Source organism: Pavona decussata, unplaced genomic scaffold, assembly GCF_977016875.1.
Source record: "Pavona decussata unplaced genomic scaffold, jaPavDecu1.1 SCAFFOLD_28, whole genome shotgun sequence".
Classification (NCBI taxonomy): domain Eukaryota; kingdom Metazoa; phylum Cnidaria; class Anthozoa; order Scleractinia; family Agariciidae; genus Pavona; species Pavona decussata.
The window spans coordinates 3524480-3546618 of record NW_028145451.1 but is presented as its reverse complement, the minus strand read 5'-3'; the positions used below and the strand labels follow the sequence as shown (position 1 = coordinate 3546618).

General features: G+C 38.5%; 2 protein-coding genes across 8 annotated transcripts; one reads left to right on the top strand and one right to left on the bottom strand.

The window, feature by feature from the left end:
- The first annotated feature begins 1183 nt into the window (after nt 1-1183).
- On the top strand, nt 1184-2531 carry LOC146485155 (adenosine receptor A3-like). The gene has a single exon (XM_085103770.1). The coding sequence runs from the start codon at nt 1184-1186 to the stop codon at nt 2204-2206; it is 1023 nt and encodes a 340-aa protein (XP_084959896.1). The 3' UTR covers nt 2207-2531.
- A 2147-nt stretch (nt 2532-4678) lies between these two features.
- On the bottom strand, nt 4679-21756 carry LOC146485154 (uncharacterized). Of its 7 annotated transcripts, XR_014863509.1 has the most exons (8): nt 21535-21739; nt 19798-20129; nt 18728-18850; nt 17367-17770; nt 17039-17138; nt 16202-16292; nt 14611-14915; nt 14068-14340 (listed from the first exon to the last, which is right to left on the bottom strand). XR_014863509.1 is itself a non-coding variant. In XM_085104141.1 (7 exons), exons 1-7 carry the CDS (start codon nt 21636-21638, stop codon nt 14837-14839), a joined length of 1233 nt encoding a protein of 410 aa, XP_084960267.1. In that variant the 5' UTR covers nt 21639-21739; the 3' UTR covers nt 14068-14836. The 7 variants fall into 7 exon arrangements, 4 of the variants coding, with proteins under 4 accessions (XP_084960265.1, XP_084960263.1, XP_084960267.1 ...); XR_014863508.1 differs by having other exon boundaries at nt 17039-17770; XR_014863507.1 differs by having other exon boundaries at nt 14068-14350; nt 14621-14915; nt 17039-17770.
- Between the last annotated feature and the right edge of the window lie 383 nt (nt 21757-22139).

Sequence of the window (22139 nt, the reverse complement as noted above, 5' to 3'; positions counted from 1 at the left end):
TGACATTAAGAGAAAACAAGAGGACAGGAGGGAAACTAGGGGCGTTCGCTGGGATATGTGTATTTCACTTAATTTATTTTTAGACATCGTCTGAACGGAAGTCGGTTTCCCGAGTAGTCCGCAAACGGTCAGTGTAACGTCACCGGAAGTCATCGGATGGTGCCAACGTCGCATTGTGTAATGGCGGCTGTTGAATATTCAGTATGGCTTTCCTAAGTGGCATTTACAGGAGTATAGATATGTTTGCGGACGTCTCGGGAAACAGACCCGTTTTCACGACGTCTTAAAATAGCTCAAGTTGAAATTCACACATCGCAAGGGCTATACTGGTTGTCTCCTTCTCTGTCCCCTTATTTTCTCTTGGTGGCTTTTAAAGACTACAGCCCGGTCTGGGAAAGAAAAAAATAATAATAAAAATAAACAGAAGTAAACATTCAAGCCAACAGAATTCTGCACGGGTGAGTGGGCGGGGTTTCAATAGAATTCACCACATACCAGTAAAAAATGCATTGCATGATGGATTCTGTCACGTGTTTTGGTCTAACAGCAACCTTATGAGTCCAATAATGAATGGGACAGGCGTCCGTTCAAGGTCAAGGCAGGTTGAGGAAGACCTCAATTTGTAAACAAAAAAGTTTATGGTTAGGTCGGTTAGCAACGGTGAAGAAAAAATTATCGGAGAATTCTAACAACAATTATAATAATATTCAGGACAACTAGATCATTAAATTGTTTGATAGAGTCCTTCGGAACTAAGTTTTTGACCGAAACGTTTTCTTGAAGTTAACTGAATCTTGTACGTCGAAAGTAATACTTTATTGCTAATGATAATCCAAAATTATTCACTGAAGGTCGACACGAATCATCTTATTTAATTCTCCCTGCGTCTGTTAATGCGAATTCGCGTCTTTCGAGAGTGTTAACAGGCCAAGTTAAAAAAAAAAGTTAAAAGTTTTTAAAAAAAAGCACGAAATCTTTCCACGTTTCGTTAAAAAATGGTAGCTTTGAGGCTGGAATACCAACAGGAACTTATCGCTGTTGAAAAAATAATTTTTTTCGTGTCTTGTGCAGAGATCATAAATTCGTAATGCAACATATCTTAATAATTGACAGCTTGATACCACGGTAAAGAAGGGTTTCTCCCCGCTCTTTGGATTTTCTTACATCGTTATATAACTTTAAGATGGACAACGATACAAATAACAAGCCTTCGATACAGAATACGTCTTTGTTAATGGCAGCCACAGTTAGCCGGACAGATGGCGTAATTTGGTGCAGTGCATTTGCAGTAGTATCCTCCGTTGTCATTGTTGGAAACGTACTCGCCCTCGTCGTCTTTGCGTTGAACAAAAAGCTCCGCAAGAAGAGCTTTCTCTTAGTTATAAACATGGCTTTCGCGGATTTAATGCTAGGAGCTCTGTCTCTGCCACTTTTTATTTATCAGCTCGGTGGAAACTTTGAGCTTTGGACACTGAACTGGAATTTCTCTTTGGAAATGTTCTACCGCATTGCGGACACCGTTTGCGCTCAATCTTCAATAATCACGGCTGCTTTTATCGCTGGAGAGAGGTTCTACGCAACGGGATGGCCGCTTAAGCATCGATCCGTGGCTAGGAGACGAACTTACTACACTCTAAGTGTTTTGGTCTGGATTTTTTCCGGTGTCGTTTCAGCCGCAATTATTGGCTCCTTTTATACGTCCATTCAAGTCGGTATTTTCATTTGGGTGTCATACGCTTGTACCTTGACGATTATTATAAGTGGCTGCTACATCGGTATTTGGAAGAAGTTTAAGGAAGGAAGAAAACTACTGCGAATTCCGAATGGAGTAATGACGAAGAAAGAGCAATCAACAAAGACCCTGTTGATTATCACTTTTGTTGTTTTAGTGTCGTGGCTCCCGTTAATTGTAACCAACACTATTTTAGTTTACATTCCAGTGAACTCCAACATAGTATTCTTTGTGAATCTGCTAAATTTTAGCAACTCTTTTGCAAATCCTGTTCTCTATTCCTTAAGAATCCCTGAATTTAGAAGAGCATTGTTTTCCACGGCTAGGAAGATAGGATTCAAGCCATCTGTGTCTCGTCTTGCGGCTGCATCCACGGCAGTCCAGCTGCGGGTTATCTTTAAACGTGAACTTGACTTAAGAGCTTTTCTTAAGGCGAAAGAAAACAAGGAAGAAGTGGAAGAGACTGAAAACTGACACAGAAGTAAGAGTCTGATTCAGTGACCAAGGGCACCTAACCTTTTATTTCGGTTTGATATCCTTTTTGAATGTGTTAGTCTCCTCAGAATTTGGATTTGGTCGTTTAGAAAATATACAGTTTTCTTCGGCAAAGTTCGCAACACTGGAAAACTAAGGGTCAGTTATTAAAATTACAGTTTAGACGGTGTTTAACAAAACCACGTTCTAAGTTATTTTCAGTTTTGCCAACAGTCATATCCAAACATTGTCTGCTGCTGACGGTAACAAGAGGGCTGGCATCCACTAGAAAACTATTTATCTATGTAAAATAAACCACTTATAAACAAATTTGGAGGCCCACTGATTGTCTTAAGCCGCAGCCTAGGTTAGACTCTGTTTAAAAATCTGGCCCTAAGCCAGCCTAAGTCTTTAGTTTTACAAGAGGAAACCTTGTTATTTAAATGCGGAAAAAGGTTAGCTAGCATTTTCGTAAAAGCCAACACTGAGCTGAGGGAACTTTCTGCTGCTTAATATTCAGCTAAAGCATCCTAACAGATATAATATTAGCTTACTTTAAAAGAACAAAAGACGATCAAGGAAAACAGGAGGCAACGTTTTAAATATTTTGCTTAATACTTCTCTTTGGGTGCCCGTGAGTAATGCATAATTGAAGTTTTATAACATTCGCAGAGTTCATCGACATCAAACTCTACATTATAGCAATAGCTTATTGGCAAGGGGGCCAACAGGTGACACAAATATACCGGTAGTTTGCGGTTCAACAGCGACTTGATGAACCATTCAGTTCCAAAAGGGGGCAGCAACAAGCTAAACACATCTTTATTACGGGAATTTGATGTGAAATTCAGTTACTAAACTTTTGTAAGGCATGATTTCTGTCTAAAAATTTCAGATTCCTGGTCACACAGTACGGAAATAAATTTTCATAATTCACATGCTAAGCAACGGTGTATAATACACAGGGGAGCATTCATGCAATTGTGCGGTCACCCAACATGCATAGGCATCGTTGGACTCCAAATATCCTGAACAACGATTAGTTGGAGCCGTGGTAAGGAAAAGAAAGAAGAGAAAAAGGAAAAAGAAAACGAACTGTATCCATTCGGACGCCCTTGCTTTTTTTTAATCATTTCAGTTATTAAAAATTAACTGAGACGACACTTTCTCAGCAAAGGAAAAAAATTCTGTTTTTTTTTTCTGAGAACCCCCCCCCCCCCCCCCCAAAAAAAAAAAAAAAATAAAATAAAATAAAATAAACAAAGCCGATTTGGTGGCTCTGACGTCAGGTGGAAGGTTATTCCACAACAATGTCTCTACTGTGGCAGAAACCGCGTTTAAAAAATTCAGCACGAGTTTGAGGGAGTCAGAGCTTATTTGTTCTCCTTGTCCCAGAGACCATACCCTGTGCTGAATGGTTTAAACACGCCCTGCAGGTCATCCTGAGTTTGTTTGTTGTTAGTTTTCTCGACCTTCAAATGCGAGCTTCATTCTCGAATCGCGTTCTTTACTTAGAACATCTAAGGAAACTTATGAACTTCTCACAGCCTAATCATTTAACTTTTTATTAATTTCGATATCCCCAAAGGAGCCTATAGATTTGCTGGCGGAAAATAGTTTTTTTTTTCAACTATAATTGTAATATTTATTTTAGTTTTTGAAATCAAACGAAACGTTATATGTAAGCATTTCTTGTACTATGAATTGGTTGAAAGCCAATGTCAGGATCTTTCTGCTAGCTTTTTTATGGGACAGAAACATTTCCTATTTGAAGGCAAGATTGCAAACTACTTCTGAATAAAAATTACCCACCTAAACTCCTTTACGTAGCTATTTCTATCGTGTTATATTATTCTTTGGAGCCGTAGGCTGTTGCTGTTGTAAAAGCCGAATTGAAAGAAAACCAGCTTGACGAGGCATTGGGTTGTTGAATCCTTTGGATTGGAGACATACTATTTGTTTAATTTTCCTTTCTATTCAAAGGAGCCATATTTTGTTCAGAACAACCTAATCACCTAGATTGCCACTTTTCTGTTTTGTCCGAGCCGATTCGATTCTAAACAATTTCAGTGACCACTAGCTTACACCATTAGTCAAAAGCAAAGGCAGACTGTACTGTCCATAGTACTAAGTCCCGCAGAATCAGCTCGCTTCTGTCCCTTGTTCCAGAACTGATTATTTCTACACTGCGGGAAACAAGAAAAATGTATCAATACAGTGCATCAATTGCAGTATGGATTGCAAGTCAATAGTATACAGTGAATCATGGACCCTAAACTTACTACTGAACGTTTTAAAATAAGGTCGGTAGATTTAAAGGCCGACATGGTCACTATATGTGCGAACGTTTCAGGCATTGCCCTTCTTCAGGGGACTCCGTCAGTTGTGCGTTTGCTCATTGTTTAGTCACGACAATAAATGTTGGTAATTTGAAATGGTCACCAGATAATCCACAAGGCGATAGCTGCATACCTTCGTAATCACAATCGTCTTTACAACTTCAGAGCTTTTCTGGTTGGGGCAAGTAGTCATCCTCATCCTCATCCTCATCCTCATCCTCATTCTCATTCTCATTCTCAATCTCATTCTCATTCTCATCCTCATCCTCATCCCCATCCTCATCCTTGTCCCCGTTAGCAGTAATCGATGATGCCGTGGACTGTGTAAATAATGAGAAGCACCGGTCACAAGGATCAGTAAACAATGCCGCAGAAGGGACTGTGCGTTGTTTGGCAAATGTGACCGCATGAGATAGACGCTTGTTGCTAGACGTCACCGTTTGGGAAGTGAAGTCCCACGAGGAGGTCGCTTCGATTGAAAGGCTTCCCGAAAATTGCATCAGTGTGTCGGTAGGTTCCGAACAAGTAGGCACTACTGTTTCTGTTGTTATCTCTGTTGTAGTGACCGTCTTGGTTGATATGAATGCTGACGCCTGCACTGTCTTGGCAGGTATAACCGTAGAATATACTGTTTTGGTAGACATCTCTGGTGTTAACATGATTGTTTCAGTTGACGTCACTGTAGAGGACAGAGATTTATCGCATACGACTGCACAAGAAACAGAATTTGTGGCTTCAGAAAATATAGTTTTTGTCGTGACCGTTGGAATACAAATAGCCTCAGAAGCTGTGGCAATCGTTGATGATTGCATCGATCCTCTTGTGAAGATTTCTTCTGTCGAGGATGTGGTTATCGGTGTCTCTATTGATGAAGCAATACTTGACGATGGTGAGGCACCTGGAACATTAGGACACTTAAGTACGCCGACATCATTGGTATTATTACATTCAGGATCTGCAACACAAAACGGGAAATCAATCTCGAACGAGCCTCTTCTCGCTATTTTAAATTGAGGTGCGATGTAAAATAACTCCTGTAAGAGCAGTTCGTGTAACCATAACATATAAAATACTTTTGAGATATTAGGTAAGTAGGCCTTCTCCAAACTACCGAGAAGCTTTACTTAACAAAAAAAGTCGTTGAGAATCGGATTCTCTCATTAAATGTAAACTTACAAGGTATAAATTAAAGGGAGCCTGAGATTGGCAATCATCAGACAACTGATCTGATCTTCTTCATTGAACTGTGTGCTCTTATTTCACTCACACTAAAACTACAGGGTTATACTTGCCTGGCTGAGCTAGAGTGGAATCAACCTTAAGAAGACATACCTTGGAAGGCAAAGTTAACAGAAGGAAATTCCTTACCCTAAATGCTCATTAGTTGGGTCTGTTCTTCCAAGTACAACTGGTGCTATAAATTAAATTCAGTCTTGCTTCCAAGCTACTATCGGTAACTACCAACTACTTAAATTTAATACACGATACGCCTAAATTCAGTTTATGCTGTGTTGAAATCATGTTTGTGTTTTAACGTCAGAGAGTACAAGGTGGTACTTTCAAAAGATCCGGAAAGCGAAAACAAATCAACAAGCCAATAGCTAACAAACAACCGGTTTGTTTATATCACTTAAATAAATAAATAAATAAATAAATAAATAAATAAATAAATAAACAAACAAACAAATAAATAATCAATTTCCACCGAATGACATGTCCTCTTTGGCCATTACCTTCATTAGTTGGACCCCTTGGATTGCAGACGTATACTTCAATTTTCATGTAGATCTTATTAACGCTGTCCTCGCAGTGGCCACCGCTTGTGCTGTTGAGGTTCGATTCTGTTCCATCAGAGGTTGCTGTCAATAAATTATACGGATTTTCATCGATTAACATCCACGAAAACTCAACTTGAAATGAAAGGAATGAAGTCCGCTGGGCGCGTGTGAGAGACTGCAGAACCTAAATCTATTTATTTTCTCACAGTTTTCAGAGTTTTATAAAGAGAAAGAAGAACTTATAAACTTAAGGTAAGTTACATGTCTGTATGAGCCTCCTTCACTGCTTCGTTTCAGTCTCTGGATCGTTTACGATTCCTGACTTTGCTTTTAGAACTATTTATTGGAAAACGCAACATACCACACGAAAATACTGGTCAAGAACATTGAATTCATTTGAATGGCTTAGAAGTAATTTCTTTAATTTCTCATTCATGTCTACACAATTAATATAGTTTTAAAGCATGCGTTTCAGTCGCTCTTACCTCATTATAGGAAATTAACAATGCGCGTTGACAACGCGAAGAAAATTTACGTTACACTAAATTAACGCGAATTTTTCGATAAGCATCTTGCTTTATTTACTGCGATTTTCATAATTCTGCAAACTCTGAATGCCAAACTGCGTTTTGGCTTCCGTCAATAAAACCTTCCGAGACAAGTGCACGGATGTTTCTAAGTTCTTTTAAAGCCAAAAATTTGGTTTTGAAGCCTAACTAGACCCTATCAATTCAAAAGATAGTGACTCTGAAGAGCCAATAGAGGAGTCATGAACTAATAAGGTTTTGTAATGAAATAAAGGTACTTTAAAATAACAATGTTGCAAAATAGCGTGCATTAAAGGGGAACTCCGGGGTAAAAATGAAGTTACTTTGGATGTTTGGCCTTGGAACCATGTTTCAATTTTTGATAATTTTATTTACGAACAGTTTCTTGCAGCTCAGATAATTAACCTGAAAGACGACCAAAAATTGCAAATAGAGCGCCGCCATCTTGAAAATAGATTGCATGCTCAGAGGTTGGTCAGCGTACCATTTTGTGACGTCAGATCGTCAAACGTAATTCGATATTTGCGCGTCTTCCACTTTTGTTCAGTATTTTCCATCGCCAAGATTTACAGTTTATCCTTCCAAAATCGCTGCTGTAAAGTCTGTTTCTGGGTCGGACTCTGATAATCTCGACGAGGAACAAGCTTTTCCATAAAGCCTTACCAATATGAACCGGGAGTGAACTCGGAAGATGCGAACAACAACCCTGAAGGCGGTTCAGGCGATGAGTCGATGGGAAGCGACAAAGAAGCAAACCCTCGACTGCAAAATTCATACTGGTATGTAGTGTGTAGGCTCTTGGTTTATTGTAATATCTCCACAGGCATTGACTTGCCGATTCAGGACAGAAATAAAGTTGTATTAACACAACTGTGGCATTCAATCATCTTTGTTTACGCATTTTCTTTTCTGAGCGTCATCGATCCAAATTCAGTTCGACTTCACAAAATAGCAAACACGCGGAATAAATTTGTTTGCAATCAGGTTATAGGGAAATTCGTTCGTGAGGCTGTACAAGCTTCTCTAGCCGCTTGGATGTTCTATCGATTTCACTGCTTTACAGGCCGGTGTAGTTCTGTTTATTTTAAAACTTCCACCAGCACAAAGGAAAATATAAATTTATAAGTCTCTAGCATACGATCAGGATTTTCTTACTCAGTCAGGGCATCAATTCGGACTTTGCTACTGTGGAATACTTTAAAAATAGAAGAAGACTTGTTTTGCAATAGTTGCTATGTTTCGTTGTTATTTCAATTCAATGTCATTACGTTTCTCTGCAATTCAATATAAATCGCTCGTATGTTGTTTACATAAGTTATGTAGTGAGAATGATATTTCAGAGCTTATGTGGTGTGCATGTGAGAATTACCAGATAATGGAAAGAGTGGAGGCTTGCAAATGTTGCCAATAAATCGAGCAAGTAAAAAGTAAACTGACTCACAGAGGCTGTTACTTGTGGCGAATGCAATGAAGAACCCACATGCATTACCCAGCACCCTGGGTTTCATCCAGTATGTAGTAATAGATGGGTTCTGCAGACAGCGTGGTTTCAGTATAAACAGCAAAATAAAGATCCTTATGAAGGGCCAGAACACAAACTTTTCAGACACATTGCTTACAGGCAGTTGGCCAGATGGTGCTGGGGAATTTTAGGAAAAGAAATTAGGGTTGTCCTGCCATCCTGTGCGGTTATGTGTATTAGGAGGTTCTATCCTCCACCTGGGCCATAGGAAGAGTTTGCATTTGAAGGCTTCCGTTATGCGGACGAATGATCAAACACCGAAACGTTTTGAAAATGAAATATATTAGTACATGTTCAGTTAATCTGTTATAAAAAGATTTGGTACTAATTTTCATGTTGCTATTATGACAGATCCTTGAGAAGTTTGGTGTTCAAAACCACCACCTCTAATGCTAAGTGAAATTGAAGTATCGCCATTAAAAATGCAATGTTATTTCGTTACGAACTAGAGTAAACTACAATTGTAATCAGTTAAATACTCAATATTTTATTTTAGTTAATATCAGTAATAGCTGCAAGGAATAAGTACACTTAGACTAGAGAATGATTACAACGTCAGTAATGTTTTCTCCTGGCAAACGCGATAAGCGGTTGCAATGAGCGACGGCTGTTTTCGCAGGCTACGATTTGCTTTGAGGTCGTACGATATTTTTGTAAACAAATAAATATTATATCGGACTGATTCCCGCGCGCGATGGAAAAGTCCGCCTGTAAATCGGAATTGTAAATACTATCTAAATTCGACAGGTATATAAAGTGAAATCAAAGTAAATTATAGCAAAAGCTGAAAGAGTAAAGCGCTCACTTCTTGATGGCGTTCACGTTCAAGGCGACGTTACTCGATAATCGTGGCCTCTTCGTTTGCGGGCCATAACAAAACCGGGACGGTATAGCATCGTCCGTCAAGTCTACCTTTGGCTTTCCCCCCATTAACTGTTACCGGAGGTCGGTAACTAAACAGCTCGGCTCGAAATGGTCGCTGCAAACATAGCTGTGTTCGAGGGGAGGCATATTTTCCGCCTTATTCGTTCCAGCCATGCATTCGTACGGTGGTCCAGTGGGATACTGGGGTAAGTGACCTTGTCTCCGGCCTTCTTTGTATTCTCTGAATGATTCTTACAACCAGGTACACAACAGCTCACCATCTTAGTTGAAATCGATTAGCTTGTCAAAGGGCGAAATTCGAAATAGCGAGAGCAAAACGATTTTTTAACAGTTCTAGCTGCGTATTTATAGATTTCCATAAACCCGCGAAAATGCTTTGACGATTCTACGTCATAACTTACTGCTGACCACTGTAACGCGGCCCATTTTCTCCAAGATGGCGGCGTTCCATTCGCATTTTTTGGTCGTCTTTCAGGTAAAATATCTGAGCTGTAAGAAACTATTAGTGAATAAAATTATCAAAAATTGAAACATGGTTCCAAGGCCAAACATCCAAAATAACTTCATTTTTACCCCGGAGTTCCCCTTTAAATTTACGTCGACATTAATTAAAATACATAAAATTAACGCGAATTTTGTAAAATCGCGTTAATAAAGTGCATTGTTAATTTCCTACAATAAGGTAGTCTTGTATTTAGTGTTTTTGGATTTCAGATCTGCGCTTGCAAAACTTCTCAATTTCGACTTCATCTTTGCTCGCAGCTTTCTCGGCTGGACTCAAATTTGCCAACGTTTGCTCATTCTCTTTACCTGCTTCCACGTTCAGGGCTACTGGTTCTTCCATTTAGTATTATCAACAGGAACAAGCTATTTTTTTCTTTTTTCTTTTTTTGTTTGTAACTTTTTGAGGACAAATGTTACAATAAGATCGGTCTAGGTACCAGTCTAGATGCGAAAATCTAGACTGCGGTCAATATCGATTTTAGCCAATCACGTTCTTGAATTTGATATTTTCCAGTCCTTTTGAGACAGGGCCACATAATAAAGAGATTTAAAGCCAGTGTGAGCATCACCTAGCATGGCTCAAGTTTTAAATCTGGGAGAGAACAGGTAAATCAAGTCATCTTCTGGGTAGTTTTGATGTAATATATCAAAGACGAGGAAGAGTGTTTCATCAGAAATCCAAACACTGAGAAGTAGGTTGAAAAAACGAGGCGCAGCCGAGTTTTTTTAAACGACTTCGAGGTGTTTGGATATCTGATGAAACCCACTTTCGAGTGTTTGATATGGCTTCTCAAATGATCAATAATTCTTGGAGAAATTCAAGGCTAAAGTTGGCAAAATTTTATGGTAATTAGGATCACATATCCAAACCACGGTCACGGTAGCGATTTTCTTTGTTTTCTCTTGATGAATTATTAATGAGTTTGAGAAGAACTAATCAACACTTACCAATAAAGTAATATGATCGTCCCCCTTCAAACATCAGCCCATCGGGGTCTGCTGTAAACCGTGCAAATTGGACACTAATGTAGTTTAACAACGCTGGAGTATTGCAGGTTAACAAACGTTTTCTGTTCGGATCCAGTGATACATCACAGTTGTCAAAGGCTGTCTTGTTATACAACAACCAAAGGTTTTCATACATGTTCGCCGGTTGAATCCCCACTGAACTTTTCTGTAGCACAGTAGCAGTATTTGGACAAACAAAAATCGCCGTTGATTGCAGTTCCACTTTAAGTTTCCTTGGTCCTGATCCGCAAGTCTCTCCGTCGGCAATAAATCTGAGAATTGTAGTGATAATTTGATAATTTGGTTTTGAGTTCCTTCCAAGCACATCACGAAATTAATGATATTAATGATTTTGATATCAATCGCAATTACTCTGGCATTTCTATGCTATCATTCTTGCATTTAAGTATTAGGAGTATCAGAAACAAATTTGGTGCACTCATTGGTTTATTAATTCTCAGTTATTGCTTTAACTGAAACATGGCTTAATGAAAGCGATTGTGATAATTTTTAATTCCCTGGATACAATTTGATCAGGATAAATATGAAGTGCATTTAAAATGCGTTTCCATTGACTATATCAGATCTCATTAAAAACAATATGTTGTCGTTATGTACCTGCAACATTCAATATATACAATCACTAGTGGACAGGTATGTCAATCCTGGAAACTGGAAACGCATTGCGTACATATTTTTATAATGGGAGCCATATTTTTTTCCTTTTAAAATTACTGGGTATACATCTCTGTAGACCTCAGAATGGAAAGACATATCCTTAAGGAATGATCACCGAAATAGAAGATATAGAGGTCTTAATTACAACGTAAATCCATTTCGCATTCGGATTTGAAAGAATCTAAATTCTGCTCAAATATTGAAACCAAACCTAGGACTTCAAAAGTTTTTCTCAAGAATTTCTCAAGACCTGGGAAAACGCCACAGTACGATATCTTTTGATTTGTTTCAAATGTTGATATCCTTTTTAACAGCAGTAAAAGTGACCTGATCATTCTTTAACCTCTGTAATTTGCTTCGCAAAGCTGTCCGATCACTTTGAACAGAGACCAGAAGCGTCTGCAAAAATTATATACGTATTTGCCCGTACATAATAAAATCGTAAGTTTTTTGTTACTTCAAAAAGCATTTTTATTGCTTATTTGAGTAAATGTTTGGCTGGTGAAGCTTTATGATCGATTATTCTGTTTGATGGTAATTTTAGAAAAGCAGTATTCGACGATAGTCTTGCGATAAATCCACTGACAATTTAGCTCGGATATTGGATTACTGAATTAATTAGTCGTCTTGCTATGCTATCGGAGGATCAGAACGAAACTATAGGAAAAAACTGTTACTTACAAAGGATTCTGAGGAAACCAGTGTATAGACGGGTAAATATAGGTGCCAGAGATGACGAAGGAACCAAGTACAAAAACTAAGACAGCCTTGTCAAACATGTTCGTATGTATTCCCTCAATGCAACCAGTATTAGAGAGGCTTAAACCTTCCGTCTGATATGATTTGATAATGAACGTGCATAAGAAAATATCAAGTTTGAAATTTACCAAAAAGAATACGTCATCTACAAATATAGCCATCCGCTCGTATCCAGGGAAGAATGTCATGCGCGGTCATTGCCGGCATATTGAATCAACAGGGCCACCCGATTCTCTAAACAGTTTAAATTTCCAGCTTATATGTCGAATTTTTTAAAATCTCGTCAAGTACTGCAAACGGTAAAATAGGCCAAAAACAAGTTGTCGGATTTAATTATTATGGCCAATCAGAGAAATTTGGCCCAATTCCTCCAGGCTATTTCTGTCAAATTGGTTGGTTTTCGTGGTACTCATTCTAGCCAGCTCATTTGCATTACATGTAAACCTTGATATTTCGTCTAAGACCTTGTAGTCCATTCCTGTTGTGGAAATAAAGGGGCCAAGAGTCAACTAATTGCAACTTAAGATATTTCAACGGCTTTAGACTCAGAAACGTATCCTTAAAAGTTCCAAAACATCCAACCAGGGGAAGTTGCTAAAATAGCGAGAATTACTTTGAAGCTTCGAGACTCGTTTTACAGCATCATGGAAACGAGGCTGAATGAAGGCTCTTATTGTAACAAGCGTTTAGTCGGCCTCTGTAATCATACGTAGCAATCACATACTGTAATTTGAGGGCCCGTCACTGTGACCGTTCTGTAATAGCAACGTTATAACGTTTTGCATGGGAGAAAAAAGTTTCCTATTTGAAGGTAAAATTAGGAATCGAATGATATTTTTAATAAAAATTACCCACGTGACCACCTTTACATAGTTGTTTGTCTCATGTCCTTTTTGATTCAATTCGACGCGATCCAAGGTCCGGAAGTGCCAGGCGAGAGCAGGCGTCATGAAAATCGGAACTTTTGTTCACGACATCGATTTGATTTCAGTAACATCGATCGATTCCTACAATTTAATTGCCACAAAAGAAGACAGGACCAATTATCTAATTTGGTTTTGGCTTCGTCATTCTGTTCCTTTCTTTTCACAGTTAAAAAAAACCTTTTTCAGGTTACTCAGAGCGATTGGTTCTAACAATAATTTTGAAGTAACTAAAAGGGACTATTATTCCAAGATGATAACTACAAAAGCACAGCGACTCAATTGTAAAAAGAAACTCAATTCAATCTGTTAGAACTGACCAGACTTGACACAATTATACTGACTTTTCCACATTCCGTTGAATTTGACCCATGCCTGAAGTTTTTTAAAATTAATGTAAGGTCAGAAATTTAATATTATAAACTAGCACGAAATTACGCAAAATAGGATTCAGTGAAGGTGATAAGTGCACGTTCTGTAAACGTTATCCAGAATCGATGCATCACGTCTTCTTTCACAAATGATTATTCAAAATTATTCTGGAGACAATTTGAATCATATTTATACTGCCTGACGAATTCTTCTATAGAGCGTAGCCTGCAAGATGCTGTAATTGGTGTTATAGCTCTCAATGCCGTTTACAAAACTATTTATTGATTGATGCGAAATTGTAGGTATGGGATTGCAGAAGGAACAAAGTTACTCGAAATATAAATAGCTTTAAATCGAAAGTTAGGATAAAATATCAAATAGAAAAATATCTTTGTTTGAAAAATAACGAGATGGATTTATTTGATGACAAATGGTTGACTGTAGTTTCCCCATTTAAGGTAAATTAAAATGGTCGTCTTTTGTATCAAAGGTTACGTCTCGTTTATTTGTTCGCTCGGCTTATTCTTTCTTGTTTTTCGCTATTGTTTGTTTTTGTTTTTTCATTAGCAGGATTCATTTTTATTTACAAGCGTAAATTCTAGAAATAGATAAAGCTTACTTCTACAACTATTAACCTAGTTACATACATGCTTTATTTTCTCATTTTACATTCGTTTAACATTGTCTTTCAGTTCTAAATGCGCACGGTACACATTTGCGTCGGAATAAACTTGTTTGCACGATAATTGTTGAGGCGGGATAAGCCAAGCGATGAAGGGGACAGAAAACTGGAAGGGAGAGTTTCTCGGTTATATCGTGTAAGAATGACTATTGTTTGGGTAGAAAAATATTTGCTTCTGCTTCTGCTAAGCTATTGTTTGTTATCCTACTTAATATTACATGCTTCATATTTCGATGAAGTCTGTATATTGTTAAAACAAAAAGCGATGCCATTAAGTTTCAGTTCCACTATTTTTGCTCTTAAATATATCATCATACATCATATGGGCTGGTTACGTGCAGACAAGCATTTGTTATATTACAGTATTCCCTGGAGCTGTGGGTTGCTGCTGTTGTAAAAACCGAATTGATAGAAACGTCAGCTTGACGAGACATTGGATTGTTGAATCCCTTTGAGACAAACCATTTGTCTAATACTCCTTTCGATTCAGAGGAGCCACCTCTTTGCTCAGAGCAACCCATCACCTTGATTGGCACTTTTCTGTTTTGTCCGAGCCGATTCTAAACAATTCAATTGAACACTAGCTTATATCATAAGGCCCAAAGAAAGGCTAGATTGGACGCTCCACATTACTAAGTCCCCAAGGATCCGTTCATTTCTGTCTCACTTTGCGGTGCAACTTTGTTCGAATATCGGCCAAGAAAAGTCTTCCTACAAGGAAACAAGAAAAATGTATCAATACCGTGCATTAATTGCAGTATGCATTGCATAATCACTACGGTGAATTATCGACCCTAAACTTACTACTGAACGTTTTAAAATAACATCGTTAAATTTAAATGCCGAAATGTTTAATATGTGTGCGAACGTTTCAGGCATTGCCCTTCTTCAGGGGTCTCCGTCATTTGTGAGTTTGCTTGTTGTTTAGACGACGACAAGAAAAGTTGGTACTTTGAAACACGACGACGCCCGTTAACCTGAGAAAAACATCCATGTCACTCACTTTCTCTCCCTGTTACCGTCGCACAACTTGACTCCGAGAAACTGTTCGTCTCGGGAAAGTACAAGTGTATTCAAGTGCTCTGTGACCTGGACACCAGGTCAGGCCTTCTCAATACTCCCGAAGCGTTCGACAAATCATTCCGACAGAAAGAATATCAAATTTTATCCCATGCCATAGATAATACAACCAATCAGAAAGCTAGAAACCCGGTGCGTATTCTGCGGTACGCAAGGGGTAGTCAGTTTGACGAAAAAAAAAACCGGCGTTCCACGCGGCCTACAAATTTTTCCCGCCAAAAGATCGACCAGTACCTATTTATATTTTTAATTTTTTTTTTTATCAAAATTGTGTTCTTTCAAGAAACGTTGCCAATCCGTTGAATAGTTTTTGCTGTTAAAGCATTAACGAGTGACGTTTTGTGTTAATTTAATGAGTGGCATGGGACAAATTAGTTATGCAATGCTTTCTCATGGAACACCGTGACTGGTGACTTGATATTTCTCTGCGTACACACCCGCCTAAGGGCTCGTGTGTATACAAAGAACAATCAAGTCACTCGTGGGATATTTCACGGTAAACCACCCGAAAGCATTACATGACTAGTATGGAGTTACTGCGGGATTGGCAAATGAAGGCTTCCTTTATACAATAATGAAACATTTGCCAACTAAAAACGTAGAGGCAGAAGAAATGTGCTGACCATTTAATTCACGTTTTTGCATTCTTTCTTTTGAAAAAGAAATCACAGAATAACGAATAATTAAAATGAAGGTCATAAAAATAATTAACTCCTCGCGTGCACAGTTGTAAAACTTCAGGTCATCTGCTCTCATGGTTTTTACCAGTCTCTTCCGCTTTCAAAAAAGAATTAACGAAATCTTTACCAAAAAATGTAGTACTGACTCGACTTTTCACTTCATAGAAATTATAGATTGGAGTATGCTTAAAGAAGTCTGAAATATTATGTAGTTTCATTCTTAACTAATAAACTTACCTGTATTTGATGCGGCAAACTAATCGAAAAATGATTATCAAACTTATACAGAACAGTACAAGCAAGACAACTGCAGCAGTCATCCACATTTCTGAAGAAGTAAAAAGAGTTGACTCTTAAACAAATTATCCTCACTTCCCTCTCATACAAATTTGATTTTCATGACATGTTATTTTCTTCACAATTAATGTAGCTAGAGTAAATGCTATTCACGTGATTAGAGGAGTTTCAAACGCTTCGTAATCAGTAAACTAAAAGACAAAACACTGGCCACGTTATTAGCCAATTATGTCTGACACTTTTAGCTGCGTTTGCACCAGATATATTATGATTTGTTCATTACGTCACGTTTGCTGTGATTGATGAGAGTAATTACTTTGGTTTTGCATTGAAAATCACTCTGATACATGGCAGTTTTCAGTGAGGAGGTATGCATGTTATTGGGGAGGCAATATGAAATTTTCAACTGATTAGGCAAATATACCTTTACAACAGCTAGTCACGTGACTATCGTTCCGCAAACATGAAAATTTTCCATTTTGGAGGAATGATTTTTAATTATTAAGTAGTATACTTAGAATAAGGGAATTAGCTAGCATGTAAATTGTCTGGAATATTTATCATAACTGGGGATTTCTACGGCTGTTTGCTCTTTCTCGTAAATTTTCTAGTTTCCAAACTGCCACGAAATCTCTCCCTTGTGGTTTACTGGTTAATTTATGGTTCATTTTCTAACGTACTCCATTTGCATAAGGCCTTTTGGGAAATGGTGACCAAATAATCCATCAGGTGTTAATTAGCTGCATGGATTAAGTTTTACTTTGATACGTTGCTTACTTTCTTTATTAGAATCTTCTTTATCGTTGGAAAGCTTGTCTTGTTTGGGAGCCTGTTGTGAACCATTGTCTTCGTTAGCATTTACCGATGATGTCGTGGACTGCGGAGACAATGAAAAGCACCGGTCACAAGGATCAGTAAACAATACTGTAGAAGAGACAGTTTTGGAAAATGCGACAGCATCAGACGGACGCCTGTTTGTAGATGTTACCGCAGAAGATACAGTTTGGGAAGAGAAGTCCGACGGGGGCGTCGCTTCAATTGAAAGGCTTCCCGAAAGTGTGTCGGTAGGTACGGTCGCAGTAGGCACTAATGTTTCTGTTGTTACCTCTGTTGTAGTGACCGTCGTGGCTGATATGGATTCCGACGCCTGCACTGTCTTGGCAGGTATAACCGTAGAATATACTGTTTTGGTAGACATCTCTGGTGTTAACATGATTGTTTCAGTTGACGTCACTGTAGAGGACAGAGATTTATCGCATACGTCTGCACAAGAAACAGATTTCGTGACTTCAGAAGATATAGTTTTTGTTGTGACCGTCGGGATACAACTAGCCTCAGAGGCTGTGATTATCGTTGATGATTGTATCGATCCCGTTGTGGAGATTTCTTCCGTCGAGGATGTGGTTATCGGTCTCTCTATTGGTGAAGCAATACTTGACGATGGCGAGGCACCTGGTACATTGGGACACTTAAGTTTGCCCACATCATTTGTATTATTACATTCAGGATCTGCAACACAAACCAAAAATCATTCCCTTGGACTCAGCCTCTTGTCGGTAATTAAAAAAGTGGTTCGTGCAATGAAAAGAACCGCCTCTGAAAGAGCAGGTCATGTGACCATAAAACATAGAATACCACTGGAGATTCTAAGGAAGTAGCCCTTCTCGAAACTACCAAGATCCTACTTCACTTGCACAATATTGTCGAAAATCGAGAAGGATTCTCTCACTAAATGTGTTGAGCACTTGATCTGAGTGTGAACATAGAGGTATAAACGGGAGTCTACGATGAGCAATTGTCAGACAACTGATCCTCTTTATTGTACTGTCATGATCAGCTCGTAGTTCACTAACACTAAAACTCAGGGCAGGGTTAAACTTGTTGATAATGTTGTTAAAACTGCGTGGCGTCTTGTTCAGGTGATACGAAAGGTTTTGGTATTCTTTGACGCTATTAAGTTTGGTTTGTGTCCACCGACGTTTCGGCAGTGCTGCATGTCTTCTTCAGGGTGGCATGCTGACTTTCAACAGCGTTAAAGAATACCAAAACCTTTTGTATCACCTTAACATGCAATGACGGAAGGAATTTCTTACCCTACCATGTTCCTTGCCTCAAGAGTCTGTTCTTCCAAGTACAACTGGAGCTATAAACTCAGCCTTGCTTCGTAATTTCTCTTGAACTACCAACTACTAACTAAATACACGATACATGCACTTAGATTTATGTTGTGCTGTAATCATATTTGTGGTTTAAACTCAGAGAGAACCAGCTGGTCAGACTTTCAAAGCTAAGATTCGGAAAGCGAAAACACATCAACAAGCCAAAAACTAACAAACAACCAATTAGGTTTGTTTATGTCACTAATATGTTTTTAATATTATCTGTTTATTTGAATTGAATGAATAAATAAATAAATAAACGAATCATCAGTTTCTTCTGAATGACAAGTCTTCTTTGGCCAATTACCTTTATAAGTTAGATTTGAATTGCAGACGTATACTTCAATTTTCATGTAGATCTTATTAACGCTGTCCTCGCAGTGGCCTCCCTTTGTGCTGTTGAGGTTCGATTCTGTTCCATCAGAGGTTGCTGTCAATAAATTATACGGATTTTCATCGATTAATATCCACGAAAACACAACTTGAAGTGAAAGGAATGAAGTTCGCTGGGAGCGTGTGAGAGAATACGGAACCTAAATCTATTTACCAATGATTGCGTATTTTTTCCTCCTTTAACCATTATTGTCATTTCTTGGTTCTGGGTGTTCGGTTAGATAAAGAAAGCAATAACAAAAACAACAACAAAACAAATAAGGAAGCGAGGAAGAGTCTTAAATTATGCCAGGTTAACAAACTACATGTGCTGACTGGCTAATTGTGTGTTTGATCGCTGCACAATCAAATGTTAAAGTACTCATGCTGCACGGTTTATTTTCGCACAGTTTTCCGAGTCTTATATAGAGAACGAAGAACTTGTAAACTTCAGGTAAATTAGATAAATGTATGGGCCTTCTTCACTGTTAGTTTCAATCTCTGGATCGTTTATGATTTCTAGCTTTGCTTCGAAAACGATGTATTGGAAAACAGAACAGATCACACGAAAGTACTGGTCAAGAATATTCATTTGAATGGGCCAGAAGTGAGCACCTTCCTATGCAGCCCAGTAAACAGCAGCATAGGTGACTTATGCAAGAACTGTCCGAGACAATTTATTTCAATACTCGCGCTTTTTCGGAATCAATACTCAGAAGTGAGCTCTGCCTTATGCAGCATACAGTACTGCTCACTAGTTTTCGCTTGGGTAGTGACAGCCTAGGATGTCGTCCACCAGCTTAAAAGTCAGGAGTTCAATAAACAGCACCACAACGAAGTACTGCTCGAGAGCATTCAGTATCTGAATGGTCACTTTGAGTTTTAAGGTTTCTTACTGACAGGCTTAATAAGCATCACCTTAAGCACGGCTCAAGTTTTAGCTCTAGGAGAGAACAGGTAAATCAATTCATTTTTCCTCAGTCGGTAGTTTTGATGAACACTTACCAATAAAATAATATGACTGTCCCCCTTTAAACCTCAGCCCATCGGGGTCTGCTGTATGCAGTGCAAATTGGACACTAATGTAGCTTAACAACCGTGGAGTATTGCAGCCTAACAAACGCTTTCTGTTCGGATCATGTGATACATCACAGTTGTCAAAGGCTGTCTTGTTATACAACAACCAAAGGTTTTCATACATGTTCGCCGGTTGAATCCCCACTGACATTTTCTGTAGCACAGTAGCAGTGTTTGGACAAATAAAAATAGCTGTAGATTGCAGTTCTACTTTAAGTTGCCTTGGTCCTGATCCGCAAGTCTCTCCATCGGCAATAAATCTGAAAAGTGTAGTGCAATACCGATTTAATGATAGTAACCCGTCCTTAACGAAAGCAATATAATACAACTTGTATTATTTTGTTTTCTTTGTTTTTAGCGGCAATCGGCTGAAAAACAATATCACAGTCATAAGCAACCTTGAAACTTAAACAAGCCATAACCAAAATTTCATTGAACTTGGCTAGTCGGTAGCTTATTTAGCAAAAATTCTGGCTTTGGTCGTACTCTGTGTTTGCATCATTATGGAGTGCGTGAATAGACAGGTCCCAAAACATGCCCAAGGGAAAATGGCTGGTCAACACATTAACAGGAAATATGATCTGTTTCAATCTTCAGGTTCATGGAAGCGAGTGGCATTCAACTAAGAACCGCACTATTTTAAACTTTGTGCTCGAAACAGATGAAATTAAAGGGGTCTTGTGTTATGTTAAGTCATATGTTTAACATATAGGTAATTCAAATAAATATCTTAACTCTGCTCTATTTATACTTTGCTATTGATTTTGTCTGTGTGTATTGTGAGGAGCTCATTATTTAAAAGCCTTGTGGTTTCTCATGGACTTCCTCGACACATATATTTTATCTTTATTAACTTGTAATTCACATTAACAGCCGAGTGGCAAAATAAACATTAACAATTTCTCCGCGAGACAGTCGACAAACTGCTTGGCTACCCACCTGCTATTTTCAAACGAAAACATCCATTGTTTCAAAAGCCGCGATATCATTTTGCATTTTCATATCTCGTACGCAGGCCAATACAAATTTGCATGTGCAAGATGTCACAGTAAATTATTCTTGAATGAACAACACGCAAAAAAGACCTTTCTTCAATAAAAATTGCCCTTCCTCTGCTCACAAACTACGATGAAAACTGAATACATATTGTACAACTGAACAAATTCAACTTGATAGTTCTCTTAATTACGTTCGTGCCTCCAGGCGCACAAACCGATCTGTAAACTTTCATTTCGCTTTTGAGCAATATCTGCCTCTTGAAATTGACAATTTTCTTACGATTGACGTGTAATTTCAAGCACTGCCGATGGATTTGCTACTCAATTGCATAATATCAAAAACTGAAATTATAAAAACGTGAACTGAGTCAGTTACCAGGGTACAGAACATAACACTTCCTTAGAAACTGCAGCCAAGCAGTTTCGTTTTTGTCTTAGCCCAAACACTAGTTTAGTTTGAAATTAAATCACACAAATAGCTCGTAACCGTCAGTAAACTTCGCTGGAAATAGTATGTTTCAAAAAGGGACTGTTCGATAATGGTCTTGCGATGAATCCACCGACAATTGCAAAATAACTCGAACATCGGATTACTGAATTAGTACGCCATCTTGCTATGATGCTCGGAAGATCTGTACTAAACTCAAAGGAACAAACTGTTACTTACAAAGGATTCTGAGGAAACCATTGTATAGACGGATAAATATAGGTCCCAGTGGTGCAGCCTAAGATGACGAAAAAACCAAGGACAAAAATTAAGACAGCGTTCATTATTAAGGAGCGATATCATTTATCCCATGGCGGTTGTCAAGCACGTCCGTATGTATTTTGTCAATGCAGCGGTCTGATATAGTTTGACAATGCATACGGAAGTGCCATGCGCTTTTGAAATTCACTAAAAGGAATACGTAAGTAATTTACATAGCCATCTGCTCGTGTCCAAGGAACAAGGTTACGCGTGGTCAGTTCCGGCATATTGAATCCCAGGACCACTCCATTCAGTCTGAGCAGCCGTCGAACTTTGGGGACTCGCAGTTACCCGCTTATGGGGGAAAATCTCGTTAAATACGCCAAACGATAAAATAACCAAAAAAAAAAAAAAAAATTTGACGAATTTTCAAAAGGAACCTTTATGGCGAGTAAGATAAATTTTGGCGATTTGGCGCGCAACATTTCATCAAAGTGACCAAAATGGAAGAACCAACGGGTTTATACAAGTTATCTCAAGACATACAAGGCTGGGAGGGCTAAACAGCGGTGTAGGCGGTATCT